Genomic DNA, 20756 nt, shown 5'->3' with positions numbered 1-20756 from the left:
TATATTGATGATCATAGATTAACCTCTTATAGTTGGTATAACTATAGGTATGAAGAAAACCAAAAAAATATACTTGGAACTAAGTGTATTCTGTATAATGATAGCTATGACCTTACATAAAGTTGAATTATGAGATAAAACCCATATAGTTGACTGAACAAATGGGTTCCAGGGTGCACAGCTCGTTGTTGTATGATTTAATCTTATTTTCTTCATGTAACATTCTATCATTTGATATGAGATTAGTATTGCAGGTTTTTGCATTCGTTCAAAAGGAGCTCTGGTATAAATCAGATTCAGCATTATATGGCAACCTGATATTCATGTTGGGAAAGAATAAGTTGATTGAGCAATGTGAAGACCTATTTTCTGAGTTTCAAAAAGAGAAGTTGCAGCCAGATACCCGTGTCTACACTGAAATGATAGGAGCCTTTCTACAAGCCAATATGGTGGAGAAAGCAATGGAGAAATACAAATCAATGAAGGAATTGGGCACCAATCCTGATAAGTTGACATTAACCATTTTGATAAGAAATCTTGAAAAGGTTGGGCTGCACGACCTTGCTTCTAATGTGAGGAAGGACTGTGCTGATTTTGTGGAGTACCCTGAGAAGTTTCTTGAAAAGGTTGACAAGAATTATGTGAGTATACATCAACTTTATTTAAAAGGAAAAGGGAAAGGAAATCATATTTTTATGATTTTATTATGCTCTTCCATTTAGTTCTCATTCTGAATCTATTGGGATCATACCCTCTCTGATCCAGCCCCATTCTGCCCGCACCATAATTTAAATGCAGTGGGTGGGATAAAAATTTTTATGCCCCACCTTGCCCTGCTTCTTTAGCTACTTGTATGAATTTAATTTCTAATGTATATTAAATGGAAGGAGTAAATTTTAGCCATTCATCTTTCTTTCCGGATAGCTAAGCTAATTGTGTGCTATGAACTATATGTAAACGTGACTTCTACATAAACGTTCAGCCTTTTTGATTCTTGTAGGTATCAGGAGTAAGCACCTTGTGTGTGGTTCTGTTGGAAAGTCTTACATGAAATATGAAACTTCACCATTTTCAGTGAAACTAGTGATGATAAAAGTGTGGACTATTTGTAAATACCTAATAATTTCACAAATTTAACATGGTGAAGATTATATGTTTTTCAATTAATCTTTTACGTAGAGTTGTTCTTCTCTCTTGCCCAGACATGCACTTCCGCCTCAGTCCTACAAGACAAAGCTTAACCCAGTGAATTGTTCAGAATTCAGTGGGTTCTTCTGTCTTTCATCTGTTGTTGTTTAAGCCACACCTGTCATCTTTCTAATCTCCTTACAAGAGTTGAAGTAGCCTTAATTGATTTAAGAGATGTTATACTCGACGTCCAGAAAATATCTAGTGTTGCATGTTTTCTCCTTCGCTTGTGGTCTCTTCTCCAATACTCGCACAAAAATTTCATGTTTATTCTTGACACTGCTAGATCTCATCATGATAACATCTAGAGAACTCCAATATTACATGCTTCAGCATAAGAAGACTCATCAAGATGGCCTTCTTGGTAGTAATCCATCCGAGTGATAGGTCTACCTGATTCCATCTGTTTAGGAATAGCAACATTTCTGCTATCAGCAAGTAACCCAGAATGTATAATTTCTGTTGATGTTAGAGATGTCGTTTCTGAGCTTAAGTTAGTTTATATATGTAGTTTTGAGAGAACAAGCATCAGATTTCCTTACCATTGCCGATGTTACTTTTTTTATATAACTGATCCTCCGAACCATTACAAGTGGTTTGTTTCATGTAATATATGTATTAGTAAGGGTGTGTTCAAGCATGACGCTTTATTTGCACATCTTTCTGAGTTTATTGCTAAAATCTTGTGTACATTGCATCCCTTATTTATGCATTTAGGCACATATCTTGCATTTCCTAGTTCGGAGATCTGCTCGTGTTTTTACTTGTTTCAGGATGGAATTTGGAGCAAAAGCGGGCAAAACGGAGTAACAATTGAAGACAAGGCAAGACAGGGCCGTGCCTCATAGGCACGGCCGTGTCTATTCAGCCTCCTGGCCGTGCTTCAAAGGGCACGGGCGTGTGCCCAAACAGAAGACCAACAAGCCTGGGCCGTGCCTCACTGGCACGGCCGTGCCAACATCCTCCCTCAGCAGCAGAAGGGGGCCGTGTCTACCAGACACGGCCGTGCTTTGAAACAGAAGCCAGACGAGACTTGGCCGTGCCTCACAGGCACGGCCGTGTTTCCAACCTGAAGGAAGCATCTGCTGTTGGCCGTGCCCACCAGGCACGGCCGTGTGTCAAAACAGAAAGGTCTCAGCAGCTGGCCGTGCCTCACAGACACGGCCGTGTCCAGAAAAAGGAGAAGAGTCAGGCTGTGGCCGTGCCTCACAGGCACGGCCGTGCCTTCAAACAGAGCCAAGCCAAGTCTGGACCGTGCCCCAGAGGCACGGCCGTGCCCCAAAACAGAAGCTTGACTGCCTAAGGCCGTGCCCCCAAGGCACGGCCGTGCCTCTTCAACCGACAGTGCCCACACTGGGCCGTGCCTCCCAGGCACGGCCGTGTGAGCGGGGGCGTGCTGACTCGTGACCTGCATATAAATAGGTCCTCTTAGTGACCTAAGAAAGGGGGGAGACCTTGGAGAGCCACCGGAGCTGTTCTAGAGCCACCGACGCCTGTTTCGGAGCGAGATTCGACGATCCATCCACCGATCCGACTGCTCCAGTCCATCCTCATCCCATCTACGCAGAGTTTGCAGTCCGAGGAAGAAGATAAGTCTTATTTCCTGCACTTCATTGTTGTATCTCTGGATTAAGATGTATTCCTTCCTTCCTTTGGCTTGTAATCTCCACGCTATGGAGTAGTTCCCTAGATTCTAGGATGTAGGATAAATCAGATGTACTGGATGATTGTATTTTGGATTTGATTAATCTACCGTTTTCAATGATATAATTGTCTATTGCTTTGTGGATTTATGCTTATGTGTTGAATGATAAATTGTGTGTGTATGAATCCATGAGGGTAGGGATTGATTGTGGATTGAGGAATCATTAGGCCGTACACCGGGGCGCTTCGTGACAGGAAGAATGCCTTGAACCGGGCGAGTTTCCGAGGGGTTTCTTAATTCATAGTTAATTCTTATGAGGGATAGTTAGCGGTCATCCGTTGTTGGGGAGAGGTCCGTAAAAAGATATCCTGTGACAGGGGATAGGGTTCTTTTAGTACTCCGGGGCGCCTGAGTGACACGGGAATGCCTTGAACCGGGCTTCTAGAACCATCTCAAACCGACAACGAGTGACGTAAGAACACCAATGCTTTATTCCGAGGATACCTGACGAGGTCGAATTGGATAAATTGGTTAACATCCCTACAATTGAACAATTATTGAGGAAAGGTAGAGGATCCAAGTCAATCAATCCATACTCTGAGGAGTCCGAAGTCCTAGGATCGCTTCACAACCCAGTGTCACAGTCGATTCCTTTCTCTGAACTCTAGGATAAAGTACTTTAGAACACTCCCATCTCCCCCACACAACTCATGCTCAGTTTTCTCTCCACCTTTTTGTGCTAAATCTAGTAAGTAATTCCACGGTCCCTGTGGATTCGATCTTTTTATTACTTGACGACATTCCGTATACTTGCGTAGAGCGCTATCAGAGATAGAGAGGAATTATTATCTAAGGTATCATAATCCCACTTTCAAGTGGGTTGAGGAGCAGAGTCACTCATGGTAGGCCACATCATAATGCCATTGTAGGTCAGAGAAAGTATTATCTAATCAACCCTTTTGTGATTAGGTAATCCACTGCCATTAAGAGGATGCTTAAATCCAAGATTGCGAGGAAACCCACTTTTGTTTGAGAGAACGTAGTTGAGGCGTTCCCATTATAGTTACGTAACCGCTACTGTAAGGAAGGGATGCTCAATCTCAAGATTGTGGGACAGTCTGTTGTTATCTAGGAGAGCGTACCCTTGTCAACCTTTAGTGGCTAGGTAATCCACTACTGCTAAGATTGAGACAACATGCTACTATTTGGGAGAGCATAGTCAAGTTGACCTTTTACCAATTAGCTAATCCACTGTGGCTAAGGGGATGTTCGATTCCGAGACTACCGGGCATCCCACTACTATATAAGAGAGCATTATAGAGAAGACATGTTCAATCCCTTAACTTGGAAAACCAAGGAAATTAGAGAGAGAATAATAGAGAAGACTAATTTGATCTTGTGACTCAGAAGACCAGTGAAATTGGGAGAGGATAATAAAGAAGATCAACTAGATCTCGCGACTTGGAAGACCAACGAAGTCGGGGAGAGAATATTGTAAATCAACCCTTGCCTTGGGTGAACCTACAAGGTTAAGGGGAAAAATTTGATCCCACGACCTTAGTCAAACCTATGAGGTTGGGGAGAGAATTATGTAAATTGACTCTTTGAACGAAATTTTGGGGCTAAGGGGAAAAACTCAATCTTACGATCTTGAGCAAATCTCTGAAGTCGAGAAGAGAATACTGTAAATCAACTTTGGCTTGGGTGAACCTCTGAAGTTAAGGGGAAAAACTCCATCCCACATAAAAACTAACTATAACCTAGGTTAGCCTTTGAGGTTAGGAAGATAATAAAGTTCGACCCCGAGACTTGGGTGAATCACTAAGGCCTAACAAAGAATATAAGAAACTAATCTTGCAACCTGAATGAACTTATATGGTCAGAGAGGTAATAAAGCTCAATCTTGAGATGAACCTCTAAGGCCTAGAAGAGAATATGAGAAGATCAATCTTGCAACTTAAGCAGACCTCTAAGGTCGGGGAGTTGATAAAGTCATGGTTTAAAATTTTGACCCATGCTGAAGTTTTGATTCCATACCGAAATGATACAGTTTCGATATCGTATTGTGCTGTGCCGATATAGTTTCAGTATTTTTTTAATTTTTAAATATAAGTGTATATTAATTTTATTTATATTTGATTATTAAATATGCTCACTATTGATGTTATATTTTGAGGTATTGAGTTTATATTTTAATATGTTCTTATAAGATAATTTCTATTAAATTTTTATAAAATAAGGACAGCTCGGTGCATGAAGCTCCTACCAATGTAGAGCCTCGGGGAAGCGTCGAATCATATAGGGCCTATTGTACGTAGCCTTACTTTGTATTGCAAGAGAATATTTCCATGACTTGAACCCGTGACCACAACATCATATGATAGGAATTTTACCATTGCCCCCAGACTCCTCTTTATTTTTGTCAAAATTATTTAAAAAAATAAGTAATTCTCAAAATTCAAAACTAAATCTAAAATTATTAAATTATTAAAATTATTTGAAGGTCTTAAATTATTTTTTGAATGTATTTGTAAATTTTTAATTTTTAAAATTTATTTGAAATATTTAAGAATTATGTTTTGAAAATTTTCCAGATTATTTTAAATTCATATTCAATTTAAAATATTGCGGTGCTGGAATAGGAAATATCGTCGATTTCAAGTGGCACGACACGATAGTTTAATCCCAATATCACAGGGCAACCTACTTTTATTTGAGATAGCGATGCCAAGTCAACCCCTTAATGGTTGTGAAATCACTGCTGCTATAGGGAAGATAATGGAAGAGTGAACTCAATAAGCAAATAAGTCTAGAATTAGTAGATCAATTAAAGCAATTCTCAAATGATTAGTAAATTGATAAAAAGTAATCCTTAGAAGCCCAAGATCATCAAAATAATTATATGAAAGTATTACAAATGGAGTCAAGGAAGAAGCACTCAATATCATGGGGATGTAGTGGTTCGATCCCAAGACCGTGGAGCGGATGTCTAGGAGAGATATAAGCACTTGTGCCTTACAAATTTCTAGAAACATTCAACTGAAGTAAATGCATAAACCCAAGATTAACAAAGCAATGATATGCAAATATTATAGAAGAAATCCTTGGGTCAATAGGAAAGGCATTGAGTCCAAGGACATATACAAGGGAGGCTTCAACTCCTCAAGATTATCTCTTCTAGCAAATTCCATCTCAATGTCTTGCTCGATTTAATCTGTTCCCACGTACAACTTCAAAATGATGCATCCAAATTTTATCTCCTGGCTAGACGTCGATTACGAAGCTTCCTTCAATGACATGGATGAGCTTGTGTGAATTAACACATGTTAGAGGACGTCAGAAATGTCCAACATGCCTCTCCAATGCTTAAATTAGACTTCGGTGATGGAACTTGAGAGAGAAAGAGAAAAATATAGAATGAAGTTAGAGAGAAGGTTCGAGAGAATAAGAATTATATCTTTTTACCATTGCTAATGTTACCTCTTTTATACGATTGGTCCTCCGAGCCGTATAAGTGGTTGTTTCCTATAGTATGGGTGCGGGTGCTAATAAGGGTGTGTTCAGGGATGTTCTAGATCTACATTGACCATGCCCTGCTGATGTGTTTCCCAGTTGAGTGGTTACCTAATTATGGTTTACTTGTTTGGGTCGTACGCTGTGGTTGCTTCTTCTAACAAGAGGCTAGCCCAATTATGGATTGTCTATTCTTATCATACTCTGCAAGGAGCAGAGTCGTTCCAACTACGCCCAAAGATGGCTAGGATTGGTGACCTTAACGCGGTTAAAGAGGTTTGAGGTGCTTAGAGGGGTAAATTGTATATTGAGCCTAGTCGTAGCCTCGAAATAGGCCCACACCACATGTATGAAGTAGGGTACTTGGGCTGCTAAGCACTTTAGAAGTCGAAGAAGGTGCTTGAAATGCCAAGCACTCTACAAGTCGAAGAAGGTGCTTGGGCTGCTAAGCACTTTGCATGCTAAAAGCGATGCTCGGGCTGATGTGACCTGATGCCATGTATGCTAGGCTTGTGAAGTTGGCATGATGAGTGACAACCCTAGATTTGCTATGGAAATGTCACGATTAGGGTTGCAAATTAAATTTATAAATATCGAAAACACACGATAAATACAAACAAGCAAGTATAGGGGCCTCGAGTCGTATTTTTCCAAGGACTAGTAGAAAATCGTTTAATTCAAGCTCAATTGTCGTATTTTTGGGGTTTTCTATAAAAATGAGGGGTTTTGGTGCAAAATGTAATGCAAAATTAGCAAGTAAATGAAATGCAATGAAAATCTAGTTATCTCCTAATTAAAAACACAAGGTAAGAGCAATTGCTTTAAAAACCTAAACTACACTTTAACAGCTATTCCTAGGAGATTTAATTCGAAAGAGATCAATTTGGATTGCAAACAAGATTCAACCTAATTTACCAGCTAAAATTAACTAACACAAACAATCAATTACTTAATCTAAACTATCTAATCTCTAAGAAATCAAAAACTAATTGGCACGGAACAGTGCTTATCAAGTTTCGGAAGAAAGTTTCAGATTGCAATAAGGTTTAAAACTAAGCTTACAGAATCTCCAAAATCAATCTATCAACGAATTGCAACTTAAGTATCAAACAACCAAAAGGAATTCAAGTGCTATTGAAACAAATTGGATCAAAACAAACTTTAGGAATGAATTTCAGAAACGAAAATCAGAAACAACTATCAGAAATGTTCAGTAACACATCCAATCCTTCCCTTTCTTCGATTTCCTCATCTCGGTGTCAAATGAGAGCCGAATTGGAGACCCTCCTCATCGGAAATCCTTTTAGAAGCTCGAACCAATCGCTGGAACTTGTCTGCCCGCGTCCAAAACCCTAAAATCAGCAGAAACCCTCTACTGAAATCAGAACAGTGGCACGAGTAGGATTTTGAATCTGCAAAATGGAATTCCTCGTCTCTTCGGGCTCTGATTGGTTCGAAGACGCTGTGAAGGTGCTCCACAATCCTCAGAGAACCCCTCGTCGTCTTGTGGGAGCTGATGACGCCGCCGAACACAAGAACACCGTGAAACAGGGGAAATCAGCGCCGGAGAAACCCTCGCCTTTGCTCGCCTCCAGCCGCCGGTTGTCGCCAAACGAAGCTGTTCTATACTCTTCAAGGATCAAGAAACACGAATCAAAGGGAAGAAATGGAAGGGGGCTTTGCCGTTTGGTACGTCGCGCAGCAGGGGAGGCGACGGCGGGAGAAGATGATGAACAGTATCGGGTGGCCCTGTTCATCGATTACAGCTTTGATTAAATACTGATTGATTAATCAAGGATCTGAGCCCTTCATTTCTGATCCAACGGTGCAGATTTGATCTAGGGCTTTAGGGCAGCTTAGGGCTTCCAAAAAATTCAGAGATCTTAATCGGGCTTGATCTAGGTCATGTCTTCCATGTTGGCTTGATCAATTTGGGCAAATTAGCTCGATTTGATTGCGATTGAGCTCGAGCTTAAACCGATTTAACCCTAAAATCAATTAAACTCAATTAATGCAAAATTTTCCATTAAATCATAGAAATTATAATCAAATCTTCAATTATACCACATGACACAAATATAATCAAATTAATTCATTTAACGATTTATTTTCATGTAAAAATCCAAATTGAATCAATTAAAAATTGCATAAAACCCTAGACTCATCAAATTCCCCCACACTTACCCTTGAGCGTCCCGCTCAAGTAAAAATAAGTAAAACTAAGTAAATAAACTAATGTCGTACCCCCCCTAGATCATCCTCAATCATAATTAGAAAACTTTGAAAGAAAGTTATCTAGGATTATTAAGTATCAAAAATCCAAGCCATGAATTAGACCTTTGTTCTTGGCTAACCACCTAGCAAATTTCATCCTTCATGATTAATTGAGACAAATGTATCACACTAATGCTCACAAGGTCAGTAAATAATTTTAGTGGCTCTCATCCTAAATGCTAAGTCATGATCAATGTAAAGTGGAGCTCACTCAAGCAACTCAAGTTTCATGCTTTCCATAGGCTTGCTTGCTATCTACTCTCCACTAGCATTCTTGAATTGGAATCCACAAATATTAAGGTTTATTGAAGATGTAGAGAAATCATGACTATGAGACAATTGAAATAGAGAATGTAGAAAGAAAAATTCAAGTAAAAGGAAATTTCAAGAAAAAAAAGTGAGTGAAATAGAAGACATGGGTATAGTTAAATGCAACTTAATAATCCTTGCCACTCTTTCTTCTTGCTTCCTCTTGAGTTCCATTTATTTCGGTGTTGTCTACAAATCCATGAAACAAATCTGAGCTAAATCTCCAAAATCCTTCACCTTGATACAAACTCCTCTTTCACATTTTCTCTTTTCCTCAACACATCACCACAAATGTGCCATTTTCATTTTTCTTTTGAAATCAAGCCAAATTCTTTCACATTTAGACTTTGCAAGAGCAAACAAATAGCAACCAATCATCAGAAACAGAAATTCACTTCCCATGAAACTGAAAATACAATGTATCATTGGCACGATTCAATTCTAAAACTCATTTAAAACCAATCTGAAATTTTGCTTTTTCTCTCTTTTCTCTTGCTGATTTTCCTCCATTCTTTTTCCATCTTGAAGCTTGCTTGATAATGCTAATAACCATGCAAAGTTCTGTGCAATTCGAACTAGCAGATCAGTCCCATAAAAATTGTAAGAATGCAGCTGAAAAATAAAACTGAAAAAAGCTATTTTTTCTGATTTTCTCATACTGTTTTTCTTCTGACTTTTCTTTTCTATTGCAGCTGCACTTTGGACAACTTGACATCTGAATTTGTTGTTTAGTAAGCAACTGAAATGGGGTAGGTTCTACTGTGGTTCATCAACCGATCAACTTCTTGAAACTCTACTTGAAATATTCAACATCTCTCTTTTTTCTGATTTTTTTTTTGCTTTGAATTTTTTCCTGATTTTGTTTCAATCTGATCTTATGCCATCTAAGTTGTATCCATCATCTATTGCAATCCAATCCTACTCATTCAATTGATTCGCAACCGAGTTCTTGAATTCATCATTTTTTCCCAATTTTCTGAATTTCATTCTGTTTTCTCTGATTTTTTCTGTTTTTTTTTTTTCACTCTGATTCTTCTGAATTCTTTGCTTTCTCAACTCAACACATTTCCAGAAATATAAATCAATCAATTTCCATTGAGACCGGTCCATATGAAGCTTCCAAAGTTAAAATTGGCATATTGCTCATTGTCTTGGCACATTTGGCTTGCATTTGATTTCCATTTGGTTTACAAGCTCAATTCTTACAATTGGAACTCCTTTTCAAACTCAGTTCTGAACATGTCTTTAACATTCTTTTTGCTTTTTAATCCGGCCATGAAACCAAATTTCAAGTGCCCAATACATTCCCTTTTACGATCTTCTCTTCTTTTTTTTCTTTTTTCTTCACTGTTTTTTTTTTCTGATCCTTTTGAATCTGAATTCTTTGGCTTCTAAACTCAATACATTTCCAGCAATGCACTCAGTAATTTCCCATTGAAACAGCTCCATAAAGAACTCCAATGATCAACATTGGCACATACTACTTTGCTTTGGCACAATATTAGCACTTTGATTCTCAATTGGTTCACAAGCTTCATTCCTACACTTTGAATCCTTCTTTGTTTTCTCTTCATTTCTTAACATTTGTGACTTCTTTTTGTGCCCAAATCCGGCCACTAAATCAATCATAGCTAATTTACACCTTTGGTCATCCTTGCTTTTCACAACTTGGACACTTGCTAACTTCCATCTTCTTGAAAATTTTCACAACATCAAATCTCCTCAGAAAAACCATCATAGCATCATAACAATGAACATTTCAAGTGCTATACTTGAAATCCTCCTTTTCACATTGCTTTTAATCAAAATTGGCACAAAACATCCAACTTTTGGCACACTTCTCATTCTTTTCTTTAAAAAAAATTTTTTCTTCAAAATTTCACACCTTCACACCTCCTCCCCCACACTTAAATCTTTGACCGTCTCGGGCAAAGGAACATTAATAACATCTAAAAATACCCATGTCCAAGAGAAAAGAAAAGGTGAACCAAAATTAGGATTAAAAAGATTAAAGAAAGTGGTGTGGAGTATAAGTGTAGCATGAAATGTATGGGTGATGAAACAAAATTATTAGCCTTCATAAATGTGGACCAATCATAGAAAATATAGCCTTGAAAGAACACAAGCAAGTTCTAGATTACAATCACATAAGTGCTTCACACAATTAAGGCTTAAACCTCACTAGGTAGAAAAGTACATCATCTCAATTTCATCAATTTGGACTCCATCACTAAGGGTTACTCAAGTGTTCAAAAATTTTCATCCATGAACTCAAATTATTCAACTTGATAATCAAAGTTAACTAGCTTTTAAGAGCCTCTAGCATGATGTAAAGAACTACTAAGGGGGTACATTTATTTCCTAACCAAAGCATGCATGAGATGATGTTCACAATGAAATTTTCAAACTAAAATGCTCATGAAAATGAAATTTTATTACTGATATGAAACTAAGAAAGAAAAAAGAGGAAAAAAATGGTATTAACAATGAAAAGAAAGTTGGAACAAACTCCCCTGAGTCCTGGCGGTTGTAGACGATTCAGCAATAAAATCCACGCCGGTAATGGAATGGATCGGGGAGAGGTAAGCAATTTCATAATATGGCCAAGAATGTGCTGATTTGCTTTTTCAAAATTCTTCAACTCCTTGGATGGTGTCTCAGGTGGTCGGAGAAGATTCAGATGGAGCACCCACTTGGGAAGCTCGATTGTTGCTTGAATTGTTGGGGTCTTTTTCAGCATAAATGGAGACTTTATCAACCTTAGAAGTGTGCAATCTGATTTTTCAAATAAATCTGCAAGGCCAAAAATAGAACCAATCTTCCACATGCATGTGGAGTAAGAAAGAGCAGGAATAATAATATTAAAATGTGTAGTGCATGCATTAAGAAATGACTCACATCCAACAAAATCAAATACCGGTACCTCTATGATATTTTCTGAATAATGGGCATGAATACTAACCGTGGATGAATAGGAGGTACCTGAAGCATGACAAATACTGGAGTGACTACAAATAGGCCCTAATTGTTGATTACATGGCTCCACAACTTCATCCTCCTCAGATGAGGGTTCCTGCTCTGAATCACGTGAATGTATACTGCCTGGAAGTGATTCTTGGGGTATTGCCTCCATGCAATCCCCTACACTTAAATATCTATCCTCTAAATCTTTTGATACCTCAATCAAAAGTGGTGGTCCCTGGGGCTCAGTGCAATCCCCTACACCCATTTGATCATCTTCAACTGTAATTGCATCAGAAATAGGCTCTATATCATCTTCCTCAGTAACCAATGCATCCTCTCCATCATCCAAACTGAAATCAACCTGTGACACTGTGCTTATTGAATTTTGTTCACCATTAATTGTTGTAAAATCCATTTCAGGGCTGATTTGTGTGGGAGAAAGAGTTGCTGAAATTTCTTCATAAAAATTTGAATTTTTAGTGCTTGGAATTGCAGTAGGCTCCTCATTCTTCAAAATTATTTCATTAAAATTTTCTTCAGGATTTGAAATTTCTTGAGAAGGTGATTGACCTGATCTTTGAGCCTGCAATTGATTCATGCTATTTAAAAGTTGTTCAACTTGCCTTTCAAGATTTTGTAAATTCTGTTGTTGCATCGATACTTGTTGCGTCATCTCCTCAAGCTCTTGTTCTTGTTTTTGCATAAACTCACTAGAACTTCCATAGTCTTCTTGGATTGGGTATGAGTTTTGCTGATCTTGAAAATAGATGGGCTGCTGAATTTGATTACAAATCTGTCCGCTTTGAGAAAATGATGATTGACATTGATTTTGGGCTTGAAAAGAAGCATTTTGATGTTGAAAACTTGCTTGAAAGTTCAAGGGAGGTTGCTGAAGATTTGTGCCTTGAAAACCTTGATTTAGGGGCTGTTGGAAACCACCATAGAGCTGTGAAAAATCTTGGTTTGAAGGCTGGAATTGTTCTTGTTGAAAGTTGTTGAATTGAGGTTGTGAATGATGAAATTGGGGCTGAAAATTGGTGTATGGTTGCTGAAAACTTTGTTGTTGTTGATATGGTTGCTGAAAATTTTGAAAATGGGGCTGATTTGAGTGTTGAGATGGTTGGTCCACATGTTGAAAACCTTGATAAGATTGATGGATTTGATGTTGAAGTTGTCCACCTTGAAATTGCTTGCTGAAAACCTTGATAAGGTTCCTGCAAATAAAAATTTTGCTGTTCAGATTGTTGATAAGATGGTTGTTGATAAAAAGAATTTCCATACATTTTAGAACCCAACAATGATCAAAGCAAATAAAGAAAAATTAAAATAAGCTCAATTCAAACAATCTCTACTAGTTTATTCCCCGGCAACGGCGCCAAAATTTGACAACCCTAGATTGGTATGTGTCACGAGTAGGGTTGCAAATTAGAATTTATAAATATCGAAAACCCACGATAAATACAAACAAATGAAGTATAGGGGCCTCGAGTCGTATTTTTCCAAGGACTAGTAGAAAATTGTTTAATTCAAGCTTAGGTGTCGTATTTTTGGGGTTTTCTATAAAAATGGGGGTTTTGGTGTTTTTAGAAACGAAATGCAATGCAAAATTAAGAAAAAAACACAAGGTAATGAAATGCAATGGAAATCAAACAACCAAAAGGAATTCAAGTGCTATTGAAACAAATTGGATCAAAACAAACTTTAGGAATGAATTTCAGAAACGAAAATCAGAAACAACTATCAGAAATGTTCAGTAACACATCCAATCCTTCCCTTTCATCGATTTCCTCAGAAATGAGAGCCGAATTGGAGACCCTCCTCATCGGAAATCTTTTTAAAGCTCGAACCAATCGCTGGAACTTGTCTGCCCGCGTCCAAAACCCTAAAATCAGCAGAAACCCTCTACTGAAATCAGAACAGTGGCACGAGTAGGATTTTGAATCTTCCCTTTCATCGATTTCCTCATCTCGGTGTCAAATGAGAGCCGAATTGGAGACCCTCCTCATCGGAAATCTTTTTAGAAGCTCGAACCAATCGCTGGAACTTGTCTGCCCGCGTCCAAAACCCTAAAATCAGCAGAAACCCTCTACTGAAATCAGAACAGTGGCACGAGTAGGATTTTGAATCTGCAAAATGGAATTCCTCGTCTCTTCGGGCTCTGATTGGTTCGAAGACGCTGTGAAGGTGCTCCACAATCCTCAGAGAACCCCTCGTCGTCTTGTGGGAGCTGATGACGCCGCCGAACACAAGAACACCGTGAAACAGGGGAAATCAGCGCCGGAGAAACCCTCGCCGGTTGCTCGCCTCCAGCCGCCGGTTGTCGCCAAACGAAGTTGTTCTATACTCTTCAAGGATCAAGAAACACGAATCAAAGGGAAGAAATGGAAGGGGGCTCGCCGTTTGGTACGTCGCGCAGCAGGGGAACGGCGTGGGAGAAGATGATGAACAGTATCGGGCGGCCCTATTCACAGATTACAGCTTTGATTAAATACTGATTAATTGATCAATCTGAGCCCTTCATTTCTGATCCAACGGTGCAGATTTGATCTGGGGTTTAGGGCAACTTAGGGCTTCCAAAAAATTCAGGAATTTTAATCAAACTTGATATAGGTCATGTCCTCCATGTTGGCTTGATCAATTTGGGTAAATTGGCTCGATTTGACCACGATTAAGCTCGAGCTTGATCCGATTTGAACCCTAAAATCAATTAAAACTCAATTAATGCAAAAATTACCATTAAAACATGAAAATTATAATCAAGACTCAGATTATGCAATATAGGACAAATATGATTAAATTGATTCATTTTATAATTTATTTTCATGAAAGAACCCAAATTGAATCAATAAAATACAATAAAATCCTAGATTATCAATAAGCCGAAGGGGGATCATTATCTAGAGCATCATAAAATTTTAGATTTGAGTGTGAATTTGTCAACTAAAATGTCACCAAAGTTTTATGTATTTTCAATTCGCTTTGTGATGAGATCAAAACACAATTTGGAACCTACCAGAATACTTTTACATTTAACTTTTGCCTATTTAGTTAAGGCATTCTTTAAACATTCTCCTTTTTATAATTTTTAAAAATATAAAGATATTTTAGGATGATGCAAATTCTCATATCATGTAGTCATTACACTCTTCGCTCATGATGCAAAACCTCATAGGGAGATGTGGTACCGCTTGATGCAATAAGAGGGATAAACAATTACAGTTGTGTGTAATAAGTTAGTTTCTTTAGGCTCTATATGCGGATCATTCGAAGACAACTCTAAATGTTGTTGGTAGTTAAGTGTGAAGGGAAAGGGTCTCTGCTATCATGAACATGGTCTATTTATTAGGATATAAGCAAATCAGGCATACTCTTCCATAAATAGATGATTTACTGTCTGTTATGTTCTTTTAGGAGACAATGTGATATATATCTTGGTAGAGCAAAAAGGAAAATTGTAATGGCCATGTCAATTCTAAATGCAAAATATGGTTTATGACTTTTTAACACATACTTATCTAGCTTAAATAATTAATGATTGAGTTGGGCAATATATCTAGCTTAAACTCATTGATGACTTAAATAGAATTCTAAAACTTTAGCATGTATTGGATTAGGAGAGTACAAAGAATCTATTGTTGTTGTTCTAGAGTGACTCAGAAATATTATATGATACTGTGCCAAAAATAAGGGTCATGAGCTAAAGTAATTGTTATCCTCATTGTTGTAGAATTATGCTTCAGTACTAAACTTTTATAGAAAAGTGTCTTTTAAAATAATTTTGAAAGACTAGTGATACTTTTATGTGCATAACCCCAAGTTTTCAAGCGTTATTATTGATTTGATATAATTAAAGTAGACATGCATTCTTAAAATTTTCTTTTTAATATTTCTGCAGCCAAAGAGAAAGTCGCTCAAAATTGTCTGAAATCCGAGGCAATAATGTCCAACACAGTATATTTGCTTATTAACGCTTAGAATTTTCTATTGGGGAGTAGGGATTGTCAGACGCTGGGTGATTCCTATCCAAGCCTTCAATTCTCCGTATTATAGGTGTTGTATCGGCGTGCTTTGTCTATCTACTGCATTCATTTTAGGCCAATTACTGCCCCTTTTGTTGGCGAAATGCTGTATGGTGAAACATTAGAATTGAAACTTATTTTGTGAAAAATCAGAAAATAATTTCAACTATTGTATATCCCTTTGCTTTTTGGTTCATTTGATGACATGATGGATCCGACAATCTATTTAGTTAGGCTAGTCGTTGGTCCATGCTGGACTGGCCTAACCACCCCACCCTCCATGCAGTTTCAGTTACTGTGCTTAGTATATTCCTGCAGTTAATCTTATAATGTTTAAACTGTTGTGTTCTCGACTATGCGGGCTGCTATTGCTTCATTAAGGAAGGCAGCTTCGTGCAAATGAAATTGCTTTTGCTGCTGCACAAAACTGCAGTTACCGTAAAGCGTTTAGATTTGTGTATCATGTATCAACAGATGTTTTTCTCAGTAAGATATGAAGGATGCAAACAATATTCATATAGGTATGTATGTTCAGCTGAACTGTCAATTGCAGTTATTGTTTTTGTTTCGTTGGAACATTAATCTGCGAGCTGCATGCATGTGAAAAGAAATTAGTCCAACATACACAATACACATGGGCAAATTACTCCATATTTCATGTTAGGCTAATTTCGCTTGTGCACTACTTTTGCAAAATGTCTTCAGGTGATTATGAGTCTCAAGATTGTTATCATTCAACTATTATTTAATATGGGAAGGAGTAATAACCAATGGCACAAGGTATTCATGATCGATCACAAAGTTGAAAAATGAGGGCTGCTTTCAAATCCATTTGGTTGTCATAGCAAGTATCTACCAGATTTGATTAGAGATGTTATGTCCTCTTTCACTTTGCATTGCCTGGTTGGATTTGAACTATTAACTATTGAAAATTGTAAATGTTGTGTGGCGAAATTCTTGTTGAATCAATAGTCTATGTCAAAGAGGAGTTCAGTAGAAACATCTTCGTCTTGCACTCTACCACTCGGATTCGAGGTGTCATGTCATTCTCTCCCATATTTTAACTTTTCTGTAATAGACAATGAAAGGTTTGTATATATATATAAAGAAAATGTGTGGAAGGATAATTATGCAACATTTAGTTTAACAAAGATTAAATAATTTTAGATGTGGACAATTAATTGTGTAAAATTTTTATTTTTATAGGATTCTAAATCATCTTTTTTTGACATGTTATTAGTTTCTACAGATGCAAATATATGAGGCATACATGCAATTCTTGAATAAGAGTTTACTTATTTTATTGCCCATATTTTTTTTTGTTTTATCGAATAATTTTTTATTTTTAAAATATAATAAATATGAGTAATTTAGTAGAAGGATTACCATTATATGAACAGATAGTCCATCGGAATTAATCTGTTAGTTTTGATGCAATTTATCATCTTCATATTATTAAATGGAAATATTTATCCAAACAATATGTGAATATTTATTATTAAAACCGACAGATTTTTAGAAAAAAGATTAATGAATGAACGAGAGGGAAGTTGGTATCGCTTGAAAAGCGCAGTGTGACGGGTGCTTGCTGGGTATATCAAAGGTTGGGCATGCTAAACGTCCCAACCTTTTAACTGAGCCTTCTTCTACAGTAGTTGAGGCGTGTAATACTAGCAGAGAAGAATAGTGTTGAAAGGGAGAAAAAAAAAGGAAAGGAAGAATAATTGTTTCTTGGTTTATTACTGTAATATAATGAACATCCCCGCTTGGAACATCCCAAGAAAGAGACGTTACGATTTGGGAATATTCTCGTCTGAGAGTATACTTGCTCAGGTATACACCCATCCAAGAACACCCTCGAAAAGACCACTTGAATCGATCATCTTGCAAATCCCGCTACTTGCTAGCGTACTAGAGCATTCCTATCTAGGAATGTCCTATATGCCAGTTCAAGCTACGAGTACATCCCCACACAAAAATATCTCTCCCGGATCTGACTCTTTCGACTCTTAAATCTAGTCATTCTTGATGATGATATCTTAAGCATGAGAATTTGGCAAGAAGAATGTCTTAAGCATGGGCTTGACAGGAACTGTCAAAAAAAAAAAAAAAAAAGGATTGATGTTAGTTGACTAGACATATGATGTCTCATATACAGTGATAGGAAGTCAACTCGTAGCCCATACAATGGTATGCCATTTGTGCAGGACCATGCCTCTGACAGAAGATAGTGGCGGCCTTAAATCAACCCATACATTTGATTGTTTGCAAGTACACATGGCAGCCTGCCTGGGGAGTGCATTTATAAAGGGAAATGTGTGAAGCAAGAGGAGAGGTGTCCATAAGTGAAACTACTTGAAGTACTTCTCATTTTGCCAAGTTGATCCACTCAACTTCTCTCTTCTCAAGTCTCTTCTTTTGAAGAGGCAACATTTTCCTTTTCAACTTCGTGCTGACTTGATAATTAGAGGGGTCCACGTCGGCCATGCAGGCCATGCAGGCCCCCATTGATCGGTGTTGACGTGCAGATAGGTGATTTGCATGGGTGTGAGGAATTAGAAGCTCTACTTGATTTAGACGTGAAGGGAGAGTTGCAATTGTGAAGCCAGGGAGTGTGGTGGCAACTCGCATCATTTCTAGCACCATCTATGGGAAGTGGATAGTAAGGCATGAGGATGGTGGGGACATGGTGAATAGTAGTAGATTCACACGTGGAGGAATTCAAAGAGGCAGCGGAACACGAGCTCTGGCAACAAGCAATAGGAAGTGGTAGCTAACAGAACAGGACAACAACTCCTTGATCGGCTGCAACAGAAGCTTAGACGGCGGCAGCAAGCTGGACCAGCAGCAGCAAGCAAGGCCGGCAGTAGCAAGCTACAAGCAAGTTGCGAGAGGAAGCTCCGGTTGTAGGGGTGTTTTTGTCGAATCATGTACCTGTTGTAGTGTGATTCCGGCTGAGATTGCTCGCGTCGGAGGAACGATCACGAAGAATCGGAAGGTTCCTCAGATTTCCACAAACCAAATCCTCCGATCTAGGTGTTCTTCTTCTTCTCCGGCACAACACCTTTGGAACGCATCCACAGCGCTGTCTTTCCCTTCCTTCGACTGTTAAAGAAATATTCAGAAATGATGGTGAAGAAGGATGATTCAAAATATGGGAATTGAGCTTGTGAACCAAATAGAAATCAAGTGCAAGCCAAATGTATCAAGTTTGAATTTTAGAAGCCATTTGAATTGTTGTGGTTCCAATTTATTGAAGCTACTATGTTGTGAATCTAGAAAGGGTTTTAAGAAATGTCATTTGTGCACAAATAAAGTGGAATCAAAGCTGAAATCAGGTTGAAACTCAAGCTGAAATAGTGGAATGTAGAATGAAAAACCTGTTTAGTGCCAAATTTGGTTCAGCCAACCTGAAATTTTGAAGCCTGGTGGATCTATTCTGAAATAAATTTACTAAAGTTACCTTGCTAAGAATCTGTTAAGTGTTGCAAGAGATGTCAATTGGGTACAAATGAGGAGGAATGAAGGCTGAAAACTAATGCTGAAATGTGAAATGTAGATTTGATGTATCAAGTAGAGTTCTGAATTTCCAAAGTTTTCGGTTCAGTTTCAGCAGAGTCAAAATTTCTGAAGGAGTGAGCTAAACTCAAATGGAAAAGGAATAACTGCAGATTTGAAATGAATCAATTCAGAGAAAAAAAAAAGAAAAGAGAAAACAGTTTGAAAAAAAAAAACAGTTTGAAAAAAATGATGATGAAGTTGTTAAGAGTTGAACAATTCTTGCTTGGATTGATTCAACAAATCAGTGAAGTTCATGTGAAGGAGTGGATTGAAGTGTAGCAAACTAATGGATACAAATCAGATTCAAAACAGATCAGAACAGAATTAAAACAGAAAAAAAATTCAGAATTTCAAGTGAAGGTATCAAAATTCTGATCAGCTGATGAATCCAAGAAAAACCTACTTCATTTCAGTCAATTCCTAAACAACAAATTCGGATTCTAAACTTCCCAAATTGTTGATGGCAGCAATCAAGAAAATCAGAGTCAAAACAGAAAAAAACCAGTTTTGCAGTTTCATTTTTCCAGCAGGATTTGCAATTTTTGAGGGGCTGATACGAAATGAAATTGCACAGAACTTTGCATGGTCATTAGCATTATCAATCTAGCTTCATGATGCAAAAATAATGGAGGCAAAACCCTAAGAAAGGAAATCAGAAAAAAAAACAAAGAAGAAGAAAATCAGAAAAAACAGGAAATGCAGTTTTATTTTTCAGCCCACTCTTACAAATTTTTATGGGACAGATCTGATCTCGAATTGCACAGAAATTTGCATGGATATTAGAATTATCAATCAAGCTTCATTATGGAAAAAGAATGGAAGCAAAACAGCAAGAAACAAGAGAGAACAAGCAAAGTGTCAAATCCAATTTCAGTAATTTTTGGAATAGAACGTGCCAATGATACATTGAAATTGCGGGTTCGTGTGAGGTGAATTTTGGTTTCTGATGATTGGATGCTATTTCTTATCTCTTTTGAAATCTAAATGTGAAAGCATTGAGCTTGATTCGAAGGAAAATGCAAAAATGGCACGTTTGGAGAGGTGTTAAAGAAATAAGGAAAAGAAGAAGAAGAATTGAAGACTTTGTATCAAGGAGGAAAATTCAAGGAGTTTAGATCAGAATTGGTTCATGGATTTGCAAAACACACTTAAACAAATGGGATACAAGAGAAAGAAATCAGAAAAGGGCAAGGGTTCATGGATTAGCATTTAACTATACTCATGTTTACCACTTGCATTTATTCTCCTTTCTTGAATTCTTTTCTCTTGAAATTTCACTTCTA

At 37.7% G+C, this 20756-nt stretch overlaps 1 protein-coding gene across 1 annotated transcript; it reads left to right on the top strand.

The window, feature by feature from the left end:
* Nucleotides 1–254: 254 nt before the first annotated feature.
* LOC141845612 (pentatricopeptide repeat-containing protein At1g62350-like) lies at nucleotides 255–16108 on the top strand (the record flags this gene model as incomplete). Its single annotated transcript, XM_074733673.1, is given in 2 exon segments — nucleotides 255–641; nucleotides 15789–16108. Coding segments are annotated over 2 exon segments (417 nt in total), but the record flags the coding sequence as incomplete, so codon positions are not given.
* Nucleotides 16109–20756: the final 4648 nt, after the last annotated feature.

The sequence above is a fragment of the Curcuma longa genome, chromosome 14, assembly GCF_044706935.1.
Source record: "Curcuma longa cultivar G26 ecotype Majalengka, Jawa Barat chromosome 14, ITB_CL_G26_1.1, whole genome shotgun sequence".
Lineage (NCBI taxonomy): Eukaryota > Viridiplantae > Streptophyta > Magnoliopsida > Zingiberales > Zingiberaceae > Curcuma > Curcuma longa.
This window is presented reverse-complemented; position numbering and strand designations above follow the sequence as displayed.